Source organism: Arvicola amphibius, chromosome 8, assembly GCF_903992535.2.
Source record: "Arvicola amphibius chromosome 8, mArvAmp1.2, whole genome shotgun sequence".
Taxonomy (NCBI): Eukaryota; Metazoa; Chordata; class Mammalia; order Rodentia; family Cricetidae; genus Arvicola; species Arvicola amphibius.
In genome coordinates, this window is record NC_052054.1 from 105,921,131 (window position 1) to 105,942,151 (window position 21,021).

Genomic DNA, 21,021 nt, shown 5'->3' on the forward strand with positions numbered 1-21,021 from the left:
TAACACAAACAACACCACCACCCAAACAAAACAAGTAATGTGGGCTTGAAGGAACTACAGTCTTCAATGGCTGCAGAGATTGTAGCACTTAGACAAAAAACACTAATGCAACACATTGACTTTGAACTCTGAAAATGGGAGGGCGGAAGGGGATGAGGGAGGACGAACAGAAGAGAGCTGCAGAGCCCATCAAGGCGCCTGGCTTGTTTGGGAATCTCCAGAACTCAAGAGGAGGTCAAGAGGTGAACACAGACCTCAAGCAACTGATAAGCTCATACTCAAAAGTCATCACACTGACAATCAAGAGAAACCAAAGCCTCAAGTCTGCTAAGTGCTTCCCTACTGCGGAAGGCCCTGGCCCCCTCTTACCGACCTGGTTGTGGCTATGACAATCCAAGAGGTCATTGCTGATATAGGCTTGCAGGACCGTCTCCCTCTGCTCTCCAGGATGGGACGTGGTCAAGCGCTGCAAAGAGAAAACAAGTAACAAACTCCTACAGAGGCAAGAGCTAGGCCCTGAAGGGTGAGCAGGTAGTCAACCAGCAGGGAGGAAGGCGAGTGTGTGGAGGGAGTAGGGTAGGGTAGTCTAGCTTACAAAGTGGGGCCCAGGCTACTTGTAGAAGGCTCTCAATGACTCTATCCTATAGGGCTTGATGAACAATACATGGGAAAAAGGTTGGCGAGCTGGTTGGAATTTGGGGAGCCATTAAATCTGTTATGCTGCCGTATGCACTTGTGTGATATCCACAGGGGAAGAAGAAAAGCTTGGGTGGGAAGGTGTGTGTGATGTGCAGGTGCACAAGGCAGTGTATAGTTAGGACAGGAGAAAGCTGCATCCCTGACAAATGGGCAAAGGTGCTTGCTTTTCCAGGAAAAGCTTAAACAAACACCCTGAAGCTCAGAATTTGCCCGTCTGAGGACAAGCATGGTGTGCTTGGAATACCCTAGTTTGCAGTGCAGAAAAAGGCCAAAGCCAACAGACACAACACACAGGAGGAAGGAGAGGCCTGCAGGGGAGGAAGAAGCTGCTGGCTGATCTGAACACCACTGAAGAGGGGACGACTGCTAAAGGACTGGGCCAAGAACATCACGTGGGGGAATTCCTGTGGAGCCAAGAGGCTGGATGGGCCCTGGAGAAGAAAACAGGCACAGCCACCAAACACCTGCATGCCTTCCTAATTATCTCGTTAAGATGCCTGCTTTCAGACAAAAGGGAGGCCCTGTCCCAGCAAGAGGCCCAGGGAGTGGGCCGACTGAGCCAGTGCTGGATGGCAAACTCAGGCAACCAGGTGAGTGTGGTAACACAGACATAAGCAATTGGGGCAGCTCTTGATGATCACTCACGCTGCCCGCCCACCCTGGTTAGCAAACCCCTACAAACAGAGCAGGTACCAGGGGGTTCTCCCCTTGGACCCCAAGTATTCCTCATAGTTCCCAATCAGAAAGAGCCAGGAAGCACCGCCCCATGCTAAGTACCAGTGAGGACTGTTTCCACTCAAAGGTAGGGAAGCTTCTCAAAGAATTCTGGTACCAGTGAATCCTGAAATACGGGGCCCACAAAGGAGCTTGACACCACGCTATCGTGAGTTAGAATATTCTGTTTGGTGAAAAGTTTTTGTCAGTAATTCTCAAAGTGAAGTTCAGAAAGCTCTGGGCATCCCCCCAACTCTCGGAACTGGAGGGGACATGACTATTTTCACACTGACTACACTAAGATGCGTTCTGCCATGCTCCTGACCACTTTCTCAGACTGTGTAGGCATGACACTGAGAAGCCTAACACAAAAGCAGGGTCTGAGAACCCAGGGCTCCTCCTCAGGGCACACAATGAAGACAGTTACAGAGATGAACAATGCCACTCTGCACACATATGGTTTGTTGTTTGAAAACCAGTTATTGCTATTTATGTTAAAGTGTCATTTATTTATTTTACAGGGAATGATAAATTCTTAGTATTTCTATTCTAATTTTCTAATCGTATAAATACTGTTAAGAGAAAATCCACATAAACAAAACTCTTTGGGGGCCTCAATAATTTGAGGGTGTAGGGGGGGTCTGCAACACTTGAAAACGAACCACTGGCTTCAACTGGTCAACCTAAGGACTGAAGAATGGGAATTCAAATAAGGCCTGTGTTTGTCCTGAGGCCTACCCAGTGGAGCTAACCTGCCAGTCTTGTACCCAGCAGTCTCTGGAGCTGTGACTGGGCTCTAACAAACATGAAGGCTCCAAGCTGATTGTAGCACCTGACCGGGTAAGGGCTGAACAGCAGAGGCAGCCTCAGTCCACATGCAGGCAATGGTAACTGACAGCAGTATAGAGTGCTTTAGAAAAAGGCTACGGACTACTCAGGAGCTGTGGGTGGAGGTGGAGCCCTGGGCTGGACCTGGTGCATAGACCAGGCTGGCCCTGAACTTCAGAACTGTACCTACCTCTGCCTTCTGCTAGCTGGGAATAAAGGCATGTGCTCCCACACCTGGCTAGAGCAGCTTTTAACCCCAGGTCTTGGTGGCAGGCAGCAGGAAGGAATCTTAAACAGAGGGGTTATGAGATACCAGCCAAGTTACCAGGTAGCCAGCCAGGAAAAGCAGTGCTGAGTTTTTTCTGTTGTTTGTTTCTAACTTCGAGGGGACGGTACCTACCCAGCGCAGAGCCTGCAACAAGAAGGCTTTCAAGCGGTCACTGCCCCAAATCAAATCCTTCTTCAGTTTCTCATAATCCAGGGAGGGCAGTAATGGGACATCCTTCAACTTCCTACTCAGCATTGCAAGTTCAAAGAGAAGAAAAAGGGCAAAGAGACATGTCATTCCATCTCTTGAACATCAGATACTGATGTAGACTCAAGGAACCATCAGAGGCTCAAATGCCACCACAACTGTGGGCTCCCAAAATAGACAGAGCCTTCTTCCACTGGGAGCCTAGTGGCCAGGCCCCCACCCAGCTCAGCCAGCTCAGCCTTGCCTGATGGATTTTATGTAGTCTAAATTTATTTCTTCTTAGATTTCAATGGCATGCAAATTTTCTATAATAAGACAAAATGCATACTAGGTTTTGTTTGTGTTTTAGTGTTCAAACAGGGTCTCACTGTGTGGCCGAGGCTGACCCTCCCACCTCAGCCTCCCAAGTGTAGTGATTACAGGGCTGTGTCACTCAAACCCAACCCCACACCCATGCTGACCTTCTGCCTTTGCTAACCGCACAGGGCTTGTGTAAAATGTTAACACTGGGAAGTCTTGGGGGGCTGGAGAGATGGCTCAACAGTTAAGAGCACTGGCTGCTCTTGCGGAGGACCCAGGTTCTATTCTCAGTACCAACATGGATGGCAGGTCACAACCATCTGTAACTCCAATTTCTTTTAGCCTCTGAAAGCACTGTGTGCATGTGGTATACATATAGGTAAGCTGGAACACACACACACACACACACACACACACACACACACACACACACAAATGAACATATTTTCAAAAGAGAATTTTTAAAAAGAATTTTGTAATCATCTATTTACATCTCAAAATTACTATAACAAACTGGGTACATGGCTAATACTTATAATTTCAGAACCTGGAGGCTGAGGCAGGAGGACAGAATTCATTTCTAGAGAATATCAGAGGAGTAAGCCAACAGGTTTTTTTGCTATTTCATGTTACTTTATAAGAATCAATATTAAAAGATAAATCTAGTTTAGCATTATTTATAATTGTTGCTATTTCCTTCCATATCCACATGTAGTTGAATGTTTAGTTAAATTATCTTGAATTCCAGTTTCACATATAGATAGGAATATGGAGCTGGAGAGATGACTCTTTGGTTAAGAGCACTGGCTGCTCTTCCAGAAGACCTGCATTTGGTTCCCAGGATCCACATGGTGGTCATAGTCATGTGTAAATCCAGTTCTAGGGTATCCAATGCCATCTTCCGGCCTGAGCAGGCACCAGGCAGGCAGGTGGTGTACAGACATACACACAGGCAAAGCACCCATACACATAAAATAAAAGTAAGTCAAATTTTAGAATACAGTTAATAAAGACTTCTAAGCACGATTACTTACTCAGGAACCAAGGAGGCTCGTAACATGGTTGAGGCCTGCGGGGAGGACAGGAGCAAACAGAGCGTGTTAAACACTGACGGCAGTGCATTAGCCCTCAACCCAGTTAACAGCACAGAAGCAGCCATTTGCAAAGTGTCTGCTGCAGCAGTGGCCTCCAAGGCCAGCTTGGTCTACAGAGGGACTCCAGCACAGCCAAGGCTACACTGAGAAACTCTGCCTTGGGGGAAAAAAAGGAAAAAGAAAAGATTTACAGGGGGGTGGGGCTGGAGTGATGGCTTAGTGGTTAAGAACACTGGCTGCTCTCCCAGAGGACTCAGGTTCAATTCTCAGCACCCACTTGGCAGCTCATAACTGTCTCTAACTCCAGTTCCGGGGCATCAGACACTCTCACACAGATATACCTGCAGGTAAAACATCGATACACATAAATAAAGGAAAATATTTACAATTCCCTTTTACCTCGCCCCTTCATCCTGGGCAGGCCAGTTCGCCACCTCCTTTATTGAGTCCCATCTAGCTTATGTGCACTGTGCAAGTACACCATCATGTTTTCTTCACCATGGGCATTGCCAGATTAAATATGAGGAATATTTAATATATGAGCTATGTGTAGGACAACACAAACCAAATGTAAAAGAAACTCTAGACGTTAAGAGTTTAGGCTGGCTGTGTGGCCACCTTTAATCCCAGCACTTAGGAGGCGGAGGCAGGTGGATCTCTGTGAGTTTAAGGCCAGCCTGGTCTACAAAGTGAGTTCCAGAACAGGTTCCAAAGATACACAGAGAAACTTTGTCTTGAAAAAAACAAAACAAAACAAATAAACAAAAAAGAAATTTCAATAAAGGCTGAACTGGTGTGGAGGGTTCTTGTTGATTCTATTTGTTTGTTGGTTATATTTATTTCTTTTCTTTTTTCTTATTTTTTAATGGTGTTTTGCCTGTATGTATGTGTAATTTGCCTGTATGTATGTTGTTTTGCCTATGTGTGTGAGGGTGCTGGGTCCTGGAGTTACAGACAGTAGTGAGCTGCCATATGGGTGCTTGGAATTGAACTAGGGTATTCTGGAAGAATAATCTACTCTCTTAACCAATGAGCCATCTCTCCAGCCTCCTAGAGTTTATTTCTTAAATCTCTCTGTTAGATGTGGGTATTTTATTTATTGGTGAGACAGTGTTTGAAACTGGCTTCAAAGGACTTGGAGAGAAGAGGATAGGCAGAGCCAAATGGCTGAGTGTTTGCCTAGTACCCTCACTCTGCAAAGAAAAAAAGAAGAGGAGGGCGGGATGAAACAGACCTGAGAAAAACTAAGCAGAGGAAAGAAAGCAACTCAAGATACGGGGACTTCAAACTCTACTTCTTCTGTCCTATAGGTTTTGAGACAGGACCTCAGGTAGCCCAGGCTGCCTTCAAAGTCACTAGTTAACTGAAGATGACCTTGAACTTCTGGTCCTCCTGACTACTGTGACTGCAGGTTTGAGCCACTACTGGTTTGTACAGTGCTTGGGATTAAACCCAAGGCTTCTCTCACGCGAGGCATTCTACAGGCTGGGCCATATCCCAGCCCAGAAGTGTTGGTCACCACACACAAACACCAAGAGGCTTTCTGAACTTCTGCTGAGCAACCCTAGGCAGGCACTGATCTCTAAGGTATCTGTTGCAGGCTGAACTTGTGCTGAGCAACCCTAGGCAGGCACTGGTCTCTAAGGTATCTGTTGCAGGCTCTTAAGCCAGTTAAGATCGCAGCTATTGCTGTCTGCATTTGTGTCACTGCTCCATGGCTGTAGGCACCGCAGTGTGTACAGAACATGCAGAGCCCAACAGCTGGCAGGTGATAGCTCCAGCAGGAGAAAATCCCTCTCAGTCAGAACGAATCCCTCTACTGAGGCAAGTGGATTTTTTTGTTTGTTTTTATATTTTTTTGAGGGAGGATTCTCTGTAGCCCTGGCTGTCCCATAACTTACTATATAGACCAGGCTGGCCTTGAACGCTCAGAGATCCACCTTCCACAACCTTCCAAGTGCTGGGACTAAAGGTGTGCACCGCTACTGCCTGGCCCAACAGTGGATTCTGAATGCTGGAGGACCAAGCCCAGAAAGGACGCCCTTGTTATGGAGGCCTGAGTTGGTCCTAGAGGGTGCTATTTGACTGCCACGACAGCTGCAGGGTGAGGCACAGACGGCAGATAGTGTTCCCAGCCTCCCTGAAAGGTTAGCAGTGGAGTCCACCTGAGGAAGCGCTGAAGGAAGGCTGGGAAGCTTCTTCAGGACACAGACAGAGGACACAGCAGAATAAGTCATAAACCAAGGTGTCAACTACTGAATCGGTTAGTGAAAGCTCCTGGGATTCTTAGCTGTGGAGACAAAGGTGAACACTTCACCTCTCCCCAGGCACTGGAAGCCCAGGAGCCCCGCCTTCCCAGCAGAGGTGGCTTGAGGACTGGTGTAGAGGTGAGGGCCAGCTGCAGGCCTGGGACAGCTGCTGGGAACCACCTGAGGACCTGCACCATCAGGCTGTGAAGGTCATCGGTGGAGACTGGAGAGCTCCATGCAGGTGTGATGTCAAGGAAAGTACTCCTAGGGGCAGTTCAGGAGGGAGAGAGGCCTTCTACCAAAGTGCCTTGCACAACAGTGAGCCAGGAATCTCACTAGGCAGCATGCTTCCTAAATCAAAGTTAGTGTATTCTGGGCCAGGTTTAGCCTGCAAACACAGTTTTGAAAAATGTGAGCACAGAAAGGCTGGAAGTGCCAAGCGGCGGTGGCACATGCCTGGAATCCCTGCACTCGGGAAGCAGAGGTGGATGGATTTCTGTGAGTTTGAGGCCAGCTTGGTCTACAGAGTGAGTTTCAGGACAGTTAGAACTATGTAGGAAAACCCTGTCTCCAAAACAAACAAACAAACAAACAAACGCTAGAAGGAAGAAGTGCTTGGCCTATCTAGGAGCAGAGAAGGGGTGGCAGCTTGACACCCTCAGCACCACGCGACCAGCCAGGCACACTTCCGCCATGCTAAGCTAATGTGCACCATGAACAAGGACTGTGGACACTCCTGAGGAAACTCCAGAGAGGCTCAGACCACAGTAGGACACCCAAGGCCTCAGCCTGCAACTGGGGGATCGTCCCTGAGGGACTGCGTAGCCAGAAGAGGTATGTACAGAAAGAGAGCCACTTTCCCGGGAAGCAAAGGGTCATCTAGCAAAGGGGTGACGTGATTGCTACCACTAAGATACCTGACTCCTTCCTGGGGTACAAAATATAAACAAACAGATGCACCCATAAAGCTGAGTGACCAGCAAGACACAGAGAAGGTCCTAGCTCAAAGAAGGCACAAACTGGGTCAGTCCCAGCCACACTGAGCAACTAACAGCAGAAATGAGCCTCTTTGTCAGATCCCGATGACCAGTGCACACGGGTGACCTCCAGGTGCTTCACAGAGTGTCATTCTCCACAACAGGAAACAGGGCAGAGTGGATGGTGGGCACATAAAATGTTTGTGGAAAGAGGCTGGAAGACAATGTCAGGAGCTAGGGGAAAGTCAGAGCTAATGGTCAGTAATGGTACCAGCTGATTAAAGTAGAAAGGTATGAACTGTCATAGACTGAGGTGGGGGCACAGGACACACATATGTGTGTGAGGTAACAGCAAGGGGACAGGATCTCAGCAGGTGACTGTCTCACCACACTGAGCCTGAAGTAGAGCCATGAGGCCAGCTGCATGTACCCTTTGAAGACCTAGTCACCAGGAGGGGAGGAGGGTATAGATGCTGAGCTTCAACCAGAGCAAGGACTACACAACAGGAAGAGTCAACTCAACAGCTACACAGGCCACGCTGAGAGCAAAACCTCTGTGGCCCCAATCCTCAATGACCACACTGGCCACTCTGAGAGAGGGGCACCACAACCCATGTGGCCCCAGACCCTCAACAACCACATAGGCCACCCCTATAGCATTTTACCCAAACAAATGGCTGGTTGGTGTGAAAATGTCACTGCAGCATGGATGTCCTTCCAGAATCCTAGAAAGCCGTCTCATCTCCTGTGCCCAGGGGAGGACTCATACTTCTTTTACTAGGTGGCTGAGAACATAATGTGATTTCTATCTACCCCAGTTCTGGCCCTCGTAAGGCAAAGATGAGGAAAACTTGGGTTAGGTCAGCCATACAGGGACAAAGTGACATGCAGAATTCAGTGGTACAGGACATCTAGGAGACTTCTCTACCTCAGAAGAACAGAATCTCACCAGGGCCAGTCCTTCTGGGAGCAACTAGATCCGTCAGCCAGCTCAGACAGGCAGCTTTGGACCCAGCAGTCTGGGAATGAGGAGACAAGGCACAAGAGCCCCCCTCCTCTCCTGGAGTGTGTGAGGCTTTCTGCCAATGTGGTCCTTCTTCTTTCTGGGTAGAGGTTTGTGGGACAGGGCACTCCTGGCTCACCCTCCCAGCCATTCCTGCTGACTGCAAAGTCCGCTAGAGAAACTAAGCCAGTTCTTGCTGTCTATGCTGCCCCCGTGTGGCGGCTGTGTGGTAAGGCCAGCTCCTGCTCATCTATGCTGCCCCCGTGTGGTTTCTCTGTGGTGAGGGCAGTAGTACAGGTTTGGTAGGCTATTCAGACTGATACAATTCCTGAACTCAGAGTAGGGACCCATCTCTCCACAAATGAAGCCCATGCTCCCCAACAGGAGCTCTGTCAGTGTTGATGGTGATCCTTACAAACCCTCTGATTAGTTCTTCTGTCCTAGTTTCTGGTTCGGAAGAGGATATGTGAAGAAGTCCAGACCGGAAACCAGTACAGTGAATTTTACAACCACTAGCAGGTTTTAGGTGATTGATCAATTGCCTGACTTGAAGTCCTTTATCCTATAGGCCTCTCAGGAGTGCATATTCTTTAAACCTGGATGGCCAACATTTATTTTATATCTTTAAAACAGCGAGTCCTAGCTGGGTGGTGGTGACGCACATCTTTAATCCCAGCACTTGGGAGGCAGAGGCAGATGGATCTCTGTGAGTTCGAGGCCAGCCTGGTCTACAAGAGCTAGTTCCAGAACAGGCTCCGAAGCTACATAGAGAAACCATGTCTCAAAAAACAAGCAAGCAAACAAACAAACAAACAAACTAAACCTCCCATGGTCACATCTTAAGGCACAGACTGTACAGCCCAGTCTCCATCTGTCCCTGTGTAAGGACTGCCCAACATGGCCAGCAGCGCTGGGGACAGATCCTTGGTACTTGAATAAACATGTCAGAATTAACTGAGCTGCAAATTGGACCATATCCCTCCTATAGAGAACATATGAGCAACCGCCTTATGCCTCAGTACTGGGCTAATTGCTAGCAGCAGTGTTTGACAATCGGGCCTTTTTTTTTTTTCTTTTTTTCTTTTTTTTTTTTTAACAAATAGGAGCTGGAGAGATGGCTCAGCAGTTAAGAAGTACTAGCTGCTTTTCCAGAAGACCTGGATTTGATTTCCAGGCAGCTTATAACTGTCTGTAACTCCACTCCCAAGGGATCTGTCACCCTTTACTAGCCTCAGTGGGTACTACATCCATGTGCTGCACAGAAAGCATATAGGCAAAATGATCATACACAGAAAATTAAAATTTTAAAAATAAATATTAATTTTAGCTGGGCATAGTGGTGCATACCTTTAATTCCAGCACTCAGGAGGCAGAGGCAGGTGGCTCTCTGTGAGTTCCAGGGCAATCCAGGGTTATAAAAAGAGACCCTATCTCACCGGGCGGTGGTGGCGCATGCCTTTAATCCCAGCACTCAGGAGGCAGAGGCAGGTAGATCTCTGTGAGCTCGAGGCCAGCCAGGTCTATAAGAGCTAGCTCCACGACAGGCTCCAAAGCTACAGAGAAACCCTGTCTCGAAAAGAAACAAAAAGAAAGAGACCCTATCTCAACCCACCCAAATAAATTAATTAATAATAAATAAAAGTAAAAATGTATTTAACATACTCATAAAATCTTTTTTAAAAACAAACTTAACTTGCTTTTAAATTATAAAGTATGAACACTTGAAAATTTCATTACTTGGGCTGGAGAGATGGCTTAGCGGTTAAGAGCATTGCCTGCTCTTCCAAAGGTCCTGAGTTCAATTCCCAGCAACCACATGGTGGCTCACAACCATCTGTAATGAGGTCTGTTGCCCTCTTCTGGCCTGCAGGCATACATGTACACAGAATATTGTATACATAATAAATAAATAAATGTTAAAAAAAGAAAAAGAAAATTTCATTCCTTTTTTATTTTAATTTTGAAGGGCATACAGAGAACTTATAAGAGTTTACTTCAGGGATGTGTGGGGGTGCACAGGAGTCAGTTTTGGGTGTACTTCCTGGCCACGTGGGTAGCATGCATCATGGTGCTTTGGACACACAGAATATTACCTAATAAAATTTCCTACCCCACACATTATAGCGGCACAGCGAGTCATGAAGCTGCAGTCTCCTTTGTCAGGGCTGCTGAAGAGGTTCAGGGCCAGCCTGGGGCCAGCAGTTCGGAGGTGCAGTGACTGCGACAGGCACTGCTCAACCACCCTTCACCCTGGCTTAGCTTACTCTTTGTTTCCTTTCATCCATAATCTATTTTTAATCTATATATTTTTTCATTTTTCGTATTTATCTTTCAATAAGCCGTTTTAAATCTACTTGAGAGTTAGGGAAGCTGTAATTTTGTTTTTAATAGTAAAGACAACCTCTGTTTATGAAGATTTTTTTTTAAAGATTTATCCATCTATTGTGTACACACTGTTCTGCCTGCATGCATCCCTGCAAGCCAGAAGAGGGCGCCAGATCTCACTACAGATAGTTGTGAGCCACCATGTGGGTGCTAGGAATTGAACTCAGAATCTCTGGAAGAAGTCAGTGCTCTTAACCTCTGAGCTATGTCTCCAGCCCTGTTTATGAAGATTCTAATGTGAGCGTGTAAATCCTATTTAAAGTTGAGCTGGCCCACAGGGTACTGAGGGTCACCAGGGCCTCTGACCAGGCAGCAGGCAGGCTGCAGCTCTGGGATTCATAGATGGCTCCTCAACTCTGAGGATGTCCTTGGGGACACTGGTGCCATCCAGGGTTAGGAGGCCCTGACCTGATACCATGCACTTCAAGGTGTGCTGTCCTAGAAGAGAGTGCCATTCCCCCGGACACTCAGCATGGGATGCAAGGCCTGAGCCCAATCACAAAACAATACCAAAACACAAGGAGGGTAGTCTGCTTTGCTTTCTTTGGGGGGAGGAGCGGGGGGTTTGAAACAGGGTTTCTCTGGGTAGCCCTGATTGTCCTAGAACTCACTTTGTAGACCAGACTGGCCTCAAACTCACAAGAGATCCACCTACCTCTGTCTCCTGCAAGTGGATTAAAGGCTTGTGCCACCATGCCCAGCCAAGCGGTAGTCTGGGGACTAGAGTTTCCTCATGTGTCAACACAATGAAAGTCAAAGAGAAGAGCAGGAAAATAGTCCAGATCGAAGGAGCTAGAGTCCAGATGACTCACACAACATGGACCCCTGCCTACTGAGGGGTGGCTATGAAGGGCAGTACTAGCTCCACAGAGAACGGAAATGGACAGATTAGATAAAATGACTATAAGGAGACAGAGAAGACAGACAGACAGACAGATGTTAAATTTACTGGAGCTGATAATTATGTGGTCGGGTAAGAGACTAGCAATTCTCATCTTTACCTCTGTTTGATTTGGTTTCTGAGATAGTCTCCTACAGCCCACGTGTAACATCTCACCCTCCCTGTGTAATCCAAGCTGATCTCAAATTTGCTATAATTCTTCCTGCTTCGGCCTCTTTAGTCCTGGGGTCACAAAGAGACTAACACCGTCAAGTCTGAAAAACACACACTGAGGACTGGAGATGGCCCAGCAGATGAGCACTTGCTGCTTTTCCAGGACTCAAGTTCAGTCCCCAGCACTGAAGAGCTATGGGCATCCAATGCCTCCGGCCTGTATGCATTCACATGCACAGAGCCCATGGAGACATGCTGCATGATGTGGGAGGGTCTTCTGTTTGAGTTGATTTCATTGGTTAATAAAGAAACTGCCTTGGCCCATTTGATAGGCCAGCCCTTTGGTGGGTGGAGTAGACAGAACAGAATGCTGGGAAGAAGAGAAGTTAGTATGCCTCTCCTCTCTGGGTCAGACATGATGGAGCCAGCTGCCAGGTCAGACATGCTGAATCTTTCCCGGTAAGACACCACTCGTGGTTTACACAGATTATTCGATATGGGTTAGTCAAGATGTGAGTAAGAGGCTGAAACTAATGGGCCAGGCAGTGTTTAAATGAATACAGTTTGTGTGTTGTTATTTGGGGCATAAGCTAGCCAGGCGGCCGGGAGTCAAGCAGGAACACAGCCCACAGCCCCTCACTACAGCTGCACATAATTAAAAGTCATCAAAATAAATCTCTAAAAGAAAACAAGAAATACACACTGTAGTCAGGTGTGGTGTCCCATGCCTGTAATCCCAGCACTTGGGAGTTAGAGACAGGAGGAGCAAAATTTAAGAATCAGCAAGATCAGCAAGACAGCAAGTTCAATGCCAGCCTGGTCTATATGAGATCTTGTCTCAACAAAACAAGGCAAAGCAAAAATAAATATATACCCACCTGAAAAATATGTACAAATGTTTACTAAAACCTATCGTGTTTGCATATGTTCATGTGTGTATGGAGACACAGCAGAGGGCAGAAACACACATACTGAACTCACAGACGCGCACAAAGGGAGCAAACAGACGCTGCTCAAGGAAGACTCCAGCGTCCCTTGCTATTTTTATGACTTCTCTGTAAGCCTGTAACTCTTCTGGATAAAAAGTTAAAAAGAAATCCACCTTTTCTTAAGCCATCCAATCTTTCACCTTCAGCTCTCTTACACGTATGTGCGCATGTACGTGTGAAGGACAGAACAGACTTGGTTGTAATTATTAGACACTACCGACCTTACTTTGAGACAGGGCCTCTCACTGCCCTGAAGCTCACCAGGTAGGCTAGACAGGCTGGGCAGTGAGCCTCAGGGACCTGCCTACCTCTCTGCCTTCCCAGCAATAGGAAGTCAGCCATGTCCCAGCTTCAGGGACTAGATTCAGGTCCTCACGCTTGCACGCCAAGCACTTTACTGACTGAGCCATCGTCCCAGCCCTAAGAGTTCTTTCAAAAGACAAAGCAGGGTTTCTATTTGATCCTCCCGACTCCCAAACCTCAGTGCCCAGGAGCAGCATCTTTCCTTGCTCACCCCAATGGCTGACCCTCAGCTGCACCCTCCTCAAAAACAGCTTTGTTTTCCTTCTGGGAATTTCCAGACTGCCAAAGACAACTGCATCCTAGTCTCCTGGATGTCACTTTCTCACACACTTTCACTCTCTTTAGTGAGTTCACTTTAAGTCTGGGGGGACCAATCCAGGACACCCTCCCTCATGGTGCCTCACCGTCCCAGGCCTTGTGAAGTCCACGCTGTGTGCCAGACTCTGCCGCATCTGGTTACTGAAGAGGCGGACACAGACGCTCTGCAGGTACTCGGGGGTGATCTGCAAGAAGGACAAGGCCATCAGGTGAAAGGATGCTATCTCAGCACTTCCTATAGGTGAGCTGATGAAAGAGCCACACTAGAAGACCATCTTACACTTTATCCTCTGTCCGAGTTTCTGCTGCCGTGACAGAATTACCTTACTCTGGTATTTGACTGTAACTGTCCCCCACAATCTCATAGGGAGGGGCACTATTAGGAGGTGTGGCTTTATTGGAGTGGGTGTGGCCTTGTTGGAGGTAGAGCGTCACTGTGGGGGAGGGCTCTGAGGTTTCCTACACTCAGGCTACTGCCCAACACCTCAGTTGACTTCCTTTCTCCTGCAAGATGTAGGACTCTCAGCTCTTCCTCCAGCACCACATTGGCCTGCGCTCCTCCATGCTCCCTGCCATGATGATACTCTGATGACAGACTGAACCCCTGAAACTGTAAGTGAGCCACCCCAAAATGTTTTCTTTATAAGAGTTACCATGATCATGGTGTCTCTTCACAGTAATAAAACCTTAACTAAGACACAAAAAGTAGCATAGGGAAAAATGGGTTTACTTTAGATCACTAATCCAGGGTATAGCCCGTCACTGTGGAGAAGTTGGTAATAGAAACTTGAAGCATCCAGTCACATCCAGTCAAGGGTGGAGAGAATACATGCTGCATGCTTTCTATTTAACTTGATTTCTCCATTCTTACACAGTTCAGAATCCAGATCTAGGGAATGGTGCTGTCCACAGTGGGCTGAGTCTTCCCAATCAATTAGCTTCAATCAAGACACTCTTCCACAGACATGCCTTGAGGCCAACCTGATCCAGACAATCCCTCACTGAGATCACTTCCTAGGTGGATGTAGATTGTATCAGGTGGATAATTAAAAGGAACCACCACAACCTCAGAGCTCTGGAGAGGAATTAACACACTGACCCAAGAGATAAAAGTAACTGACTACAGAGGTAGGAGAGATGGCTTAGCAGTTAAGAGCTCTGGCTGCTCTTCCCTAGGACCAGGGTTCAATTCCCAGCACCTACATGGTGGTTCACAACTGTCTGTAATCCAGTTCAAGGGGATCTAACACCCTCACAGAAACATGCAGGCAAAATACCAATGCATATACAACTAAAAAATAATTTTTACAAAGTGCTGGGAGCTGGTGGTGGTGCACACCTTTAATCCCAGCACTCAGGAGACAGAAGCAATTGGATCTTTGTGAATTCAAGGCCAGCCTGGTCTACAGAGCAAGTTCCAGGACAGCTGGGGCTGTTACACAGAGAAACCTTGTGTCAGAAAGAAAAAGGTAACTGAATACAGGTAAAATCACAGTTGCCCTACTTTGAAGGGTGCCATTCCACTCAGTGCATTTCAAGTTCATGGAAAATAAATGGTATCTCAGCTGAACCTGTAAATTCAAGGCACAAAGTAGGTGGCCATATGCAGTGGGAAGAATGGCACTTTCAAATCGGAAGATCTGGAGTCTAGTTCCTGATTGTTGACAAAATGAGCAGCTGCATTCCTGAGCCATCAGTGAGATAAAAGATGCCTACCTGCTTGGTTCATACTGAGGAGCGATGAGGCCAGCATGTCTGGTATTAAGGAAGTGCTAGCTAAAGGTGTGCACGACCACACCCAACTATAAAGTGTAACCACGGATGGTGTTTACTGAAGTAAACGTGTAGAGAAACACGTTCTGATATAACCCTGGAGCACAGCAACAAGGTCTCAGTATTCATCACTGGTGAGCTGCTAGTGGGTCGTCCTTAAGAAGGAATCCTGCATAAGCATTTGCAGAATGAGGGAGGAAGGACTCACTGATTCTAAAGAAAAGAGATGGAGGGCAAAGACCATCAACACACTGTGATAAATGGGAAATAAGTAGCAAGTTTCAGTGGGGTGATGGGTCATAAGACCGCAACTAAATCTAAGAACACTTGGTACATGTGTCTGCACTTGCAAGCCTGCATGCACACACACAAATGTACTGAAATCACATGCAAGAATATATTAATATCTATGTCAAAAGGGGGGTGAAAGCATGGTGGGGTCCTCTGCATTGTTTCAATTTTTTGTCATAAGCACATCTTTCTAGACGAGCTATGGGGCTGCAGAGATGGCTCGATGGTTAAGAGCACTTGCTGCTCTCTCCCAGAAGATCTGAGTTCAATACCCAGCATCCACATTAGTGAACTCACATGTACTTATAATTCTAACTCCACAGGATCTGATGCCCCTCTTCTTGCCATCGTGAGCACCAGGTATACACATGGTGAATAAACACACATGCAGGCAAAACACCTATACATATACGATCTAGATGAATCCTTTATGTTTTGCCCATTTTTTTTTTTAAGATTTCTGTATTTTTATGTGTTTACATGTAAGGGCACTGCATACGTGCCTGGTTCCCCAAGGAGACCAAAAGAGGGCGCCAGACCACTTCCAGAAGCCACTATGTCAATTTAGGGGGAACTGAGCCCTATCCAATGCAAGGGAAAGTGTTTTTCCTCAGGATTTCTCTGTGCAACCCTGGCTATTCTGGTACTCACTCTGTAGACCAGGCTAGCCTTACAAACCAAATTATAGTAACACACACCTCTAATCTCAGTAGCCATAAAGACACACATCTTTAATCCCAGTAGCCACATAGAAAATGGGTGGTGCATGCCTTTAATGACGGTGGTGCACACCTTTATTCCCAGCTCTAGAGAGGAATATAAAGCGGGGAAAGACAGCTCTTAGGCGCAGTCTCATTCTGAGATTCTGGGAGGAAACATTGCCATTTCAGACTGAGGTCAAGGTAAGAGCCAGTGGCTGACTGTTTTGCTTTTTGGAGCTCCAGGTTGGACCCAAATTCTGACTCTGAGTTTTTATTAATTGTGCCTCATCTCAGCATCTCTGCATTGATGTCTGCAAGTCTCAGCTTGAGAAGTCAGTAGCAGGAGCTCAGAGCTCATCTTTGACCCTCAAGCTGCACCAAGTATCACATTCTCCTGGCTGCTAGAGGCACACCCAGAAGGAGGCACTATTTTGTAATAGGAGAGAAGACAAAAGGGAGTGTGTGCTTTTCTTTGCAGACTTTCTGTGTGATTTGAGTTTCTACATGCCTATTCAAGGCTGAACACAGTTTCTCTCCTCCAAAAATCATGTTAGAGTCAAACTTGGGTCCTCACCCTTTGAGCCATCTCTCCAGTCCCCCCTACCTTATTCTTTACACTAGCCATTTATCACAAGTTATCTGGTAACAACAACAAAATTATGTGTTACACAGAGCTGGGGATCAGTTCCCTGCCCGGGACAGTAAGCAATGGCTCTTCCTGTGCTGACTCGGTCAATCCAAGACACTTCTGCTCATACCTTGTTACTCGAAGTGGGTGTCGGGAGGAGATAAGGGCTAGAAGGTAGAAGAAGGAGAGTGTGCTACTATCTGCTCCTATAGCTCGACCGATCGACGCTGACTCTCGGATTATAGAGTCCTCTCTCTATATCTCACACCCTCTCCTCTCCTCTCTCTTCTCTTTCTCTCTCTCATCTCTCTCTCTCTCTCTCTCTCTCTTCTCTCTCTCTCTCTCTCTCTCTCGACAGGGTCTTATTATGTAGGCCTGGCTAAACTGGAACCTGCTATGTAGACTAGGCTGGTCTTGAACTCACAGAGCTCTGTCTTCCTCTGCCTCACAAGTACTGTGATTAAAGTGTATGCTACTACAATGGGCCCATAAATAACATTTTGTTTTATTGTTGTTGTTGTTTTGTATTTTGTTTTGTTTTTCAAGACAGGGTTCTTTTTGTAACAACCCTAGCTGTCCCTGAACTCGCTCTGTAGACCAGGCTGGCCTCAAACTCACAGAGATCTGCCTGCCTCTGCCTCCTGAGTGCTGGGATTAAAGGTGTATGTCACTCACTATCACCCAGCTATAAATAACATTTTAAAAGAAAAAAAAAAGAATAAGGCAGAAACTGACATCAATGAAGAGCATGTGTTCAGTGTTCAGAATGAGGTAAAATACTGCAAGTGTCGCACGGCTGCTGTACATTGGCCTTTTGAAATACAGGGCAGGCACCATCAGTGAGGGCCAGGAGTCCCACAGCAATGCAGCCCAGGCTCCACATACTTTCTCTGAAATACACAAAGGGATGTTCCTTACCATCTTGCCACTGACCGTGGCCTCTAGAGAATCCACCAGCTCGGCTGTGACTCCAATGAGGTTGTGGTAGTCGGCTTGGATCTTATTGTACCGCTTGAGGTAGGTCATGGCCCGGCGCTCGGCCTCCACCAGCTGCTGATGGAGCTGCTGCAGCATTTCTAGGAAGAGAGTCGACGTTGAAGGCAGACAAAAGGACAGCAGAGGCAGCAAACCCAGAATCAAGTAGCCATGCTCTTCTCTGAGGCTACCAAGCCTTCTGTCTCAATCCTTCACAGCACTGCTTAAGAGGTGACAATAATGAAAAAGAAATCCAGCAGCAAATGCTGGCGAGGATGTGGGGGAAAACGCTCGTCCACTGATGGTGGGACAGTGAGCACAGGCGGCAATTATGGAAAGCAGGATAGAGGTCCCCTGCAAAGGTCGAAGGGCCAAGCTATACCACTCCTGGGCATGCACCCTAAGGACTCTTTGTCCCACCACAAGAATAGCATATCCGCTCTACTGCTACTGCATTCACAATAACAAACACACAGAACGAGCCTAGATGCCCAATGGTACATGGGTAGCTAATAAAATGGGACCCCCGCACACAATGGCAGCAGCGTAACTGTGGGCAGAAGGTGCACTTGCAGGAGCAGCAGGCAAGTGCCAACGACGCGATCATGTTTAAGGATATCAACTGCTGCTGGGTATGTAGTGCCGCACACCTTTAATCCCAGCATGGGGAGGAAGAGACAGGTAAATCTGAGGTTGAGGCCAGCCTGGTCTATAGAGTGAGTTCCAGAACAGCCAAGGGTACACAGAAAAACCCTGTCTTGAAAGGCAAAACCAACCAACCAACTAAACAAACAAGCCAAGGGCTGGCCCTATCTCATCTGACAAAAGCATCTGAGAATTACTTGCCACCCCTTGTAGTGGGCAGAAAAACCTCAGGTGCTGCAGTGCTCCTAGGCTGTGTACCAGCCTTGCAGCAGCCTGGTAGTGGCTGCCACGCATTCTAGGTTGGCCCTGTAAAGCCACATCTACACGCCTGCTCCTCCATGGAGGTTCAAGAAGAAAGGCCCACTCTGAGCCTTGAGTGCGGAATATAGCAGGCAAAACCAGTCACACATCTGGAACCACTGGGCTTGGGATCTGCGAGAGAAACTGGCACTAAGATGCAGGGCTGCTGACTACACTACACCTGGTGATGGGGGGGTGCATGGAAGGGGCTCAAGGAATCCTCAATGCTATTAGCAGAGTTGGAGTTTACCACGTTTAATGGGTGAGCCAGGTAGGGCTTTCATGCAAAAACAATCACAGACTAAAAGACCCATGTTGTATACTTCCAGAAGGAAAAGAGAATTCTCTTGGGACTGGAGAAAAAGCCATCTTCCTTTCATCATGACTGAGAGCCAGCCTGAGAAGTGGTTTACTTGGCAGAGACTTCATGGCCACGAGGCACTCAGGCTACGGCATGGGCACTGGCTGCTATTCTTAACCAAATCTGCAGTGAGAATCAAGAGCAAAACCCTAGCCAGGAAAATGAGCAATGACATATGGCTAAGACTTATCTTAGTTGGTAAAGAAATTAGCTCTAGTAAAGAGAAGCCTAAACTCAGGTATAAGTGAATCAAGGCCTTTCTACTGAGACGACAGGTCTCAGCAGTAGTGGTGCTACGGGGAGGGCACCACAACTTCAGCAAGGACCCCGACCGTCTTCTCTTTGCTTCCTGGCTCAGGATGTAGGCAGCACGCTCTACTGCATTACTATTAACATCAGGTGCCCTCACCAGAGAGCCAAGCAACCAGCTGCCTCATGTGGAGCTGTGGCCCCGGAACTGAGAACTGAATCAACACATCTGCTTTGTAAGTTACCTGCCGCCACTATTTATTTCAGTGTGGTGACGGGAAGATGGCTAACACATGAGGAAGTGAGGACAAAAACAAACACTCAGAACCTCCTTGTCTCATGCTACCAGACTCTCCGTATGTGTCACAGCTAAATCATCACTCATTTGCCAACTCCCTGGTAAGCTGAATTTAAAAATTTACTAATACTTCCTTTCTTAAAAAGAAAATGCTGGTGTGGGAGACAGGATGCAGAGGGTGGGAATGGCGGCTCATCCAGAAGACCCAGGTCTGACTCCCAGCACCCACACTGCTACTCACAACTGCCTGTAACCCCAATTCCAGAGGACCTGATACCTGAGGGAAACTGGCACATGTGTGGTTCATAGACTTACATGGACATATAAAATAAAAATAATCTTTTTAAAAAAGTTTAAGTCTCTTAAGTAAAGCACAGAAAAAATCAGGCAGGAAGTTCTCAAACCCTCTGATACCACTCTCCTTGGAAAAGAGCAACATTGCTGTTTCAGGGACCAAATTTTCACATAGGAAAACTCCGTCTGCTGGGAGCTGAGGACCCTGCCTTCCTAAATACTTGTGTGTGAAGCTCATCACAAATACTTCCCAACAACTGAAGGCATTTCCGAAACAGAGTGTCTAAGACAAGACCACGGCAGAGCATTCAACTAAAGCCACTGAGGCTTATTAACTAGTTTTTCTCACCTTACTGAAAGATGAAATGCTCCAGTAAGAACTATTGTCCATGGAAAAAATACCATTTTATGTAAACACTCAAGACTGGAACTACTCTGGATGTTTAAAAAGATGGAAATGCTGGCTAAAATTGGAACTGCATCTGACAAACTGGAGGTAAAAGCTGAGCTATTAAAATAATTCCTCTGCCCCATGCTGGCTGTGTGCTTCCTGCCAGCCTGTGACTTGGCTGTCTCCCTTTCTCCATTTCTTATCTAATATGCTGGACATGGTGGCCCACCAGCCATCCTTAAAGAGTGGGCCTCCAGGAACTGCACAGAGCAGGATCACAAAGCACTCTGTAAATATTTAGACTTTGAAAGCCCTCATTTGCCAAGTCCACAAATTCTCTCCGTCTCTGTTTCTTCTCACAACTTAGAAGTTGAGCTGGCAAAGCTGTTCTCATGAAAGCTGTAATCAAGATGATTTACCTTTGCTATTCTGTCCGTTCTCCTTCTGGGACGAGAAAGCGGCTCAGGAAAACAGCCCTGGGGCATCTGGTGTTGTGAGGCTGATGGAGAAAGGGCCAGAGGCTGACGGGAGAGACCAGAGCTCCAAAGGTTGCTGAAAACAACCAGAGAGCAGTTTCTCATGCTGCTCAGTCACTGCCACCCCTTCACGCCACCACAGTGAACTCCACAAGAACCATGTGCTGCAGTATTTCCACAGCGTCCACACTGGCCTGCCTGCCCCTAACAGAGGTCTCTGCAGTGCTGGCAAAACCTTCCCAGTATGCTTC

General features: G+C 47.2%; 1 protein-coding gene across 1 annotated transcript in view; it reads right to left on the reverse strand.

Moving 5' to 3' along the window:
- The window catches only part of Armc9 (armadillo repeat containing 9), a 128,799-nt gene that overhangs the window by 88,233 nt on the left and 19,545 nt on the right, over nucleotides 1-21,021 (reverse strand). The window contains exons 7-12 of the mRNA XM_038339038.1: nucleotides 20,714-20,738; nucleotides 17,700-17,857; nucleotides 13,475-13,573; nucleotides 4,051-4,085; nucleotides 2,642-2,753; nucleotides 374-466 (exon numbers count right to left, since the gene is read on the reverse strand). Coding sequence (XP_038194966.1) covers nucleotides 374-466; nucleotides 2,642-2,753; nucleotides 4,051-4,085; nucleotides 13,475-13,573; nucleotides 17,700-17,857; nucleotides 20,714-20,738 — 522 coding nt within the window. The remainder of the gene's footprint in view (nucleotides 1-373; nucleotides 467-2,641; nucleotides 2,754-4,050; nucleotides 4,086-13,474; nucleotides 13,574-17,699; nucleotides 17,858-20,713; nucleotides 20,739-21,021) is intronic.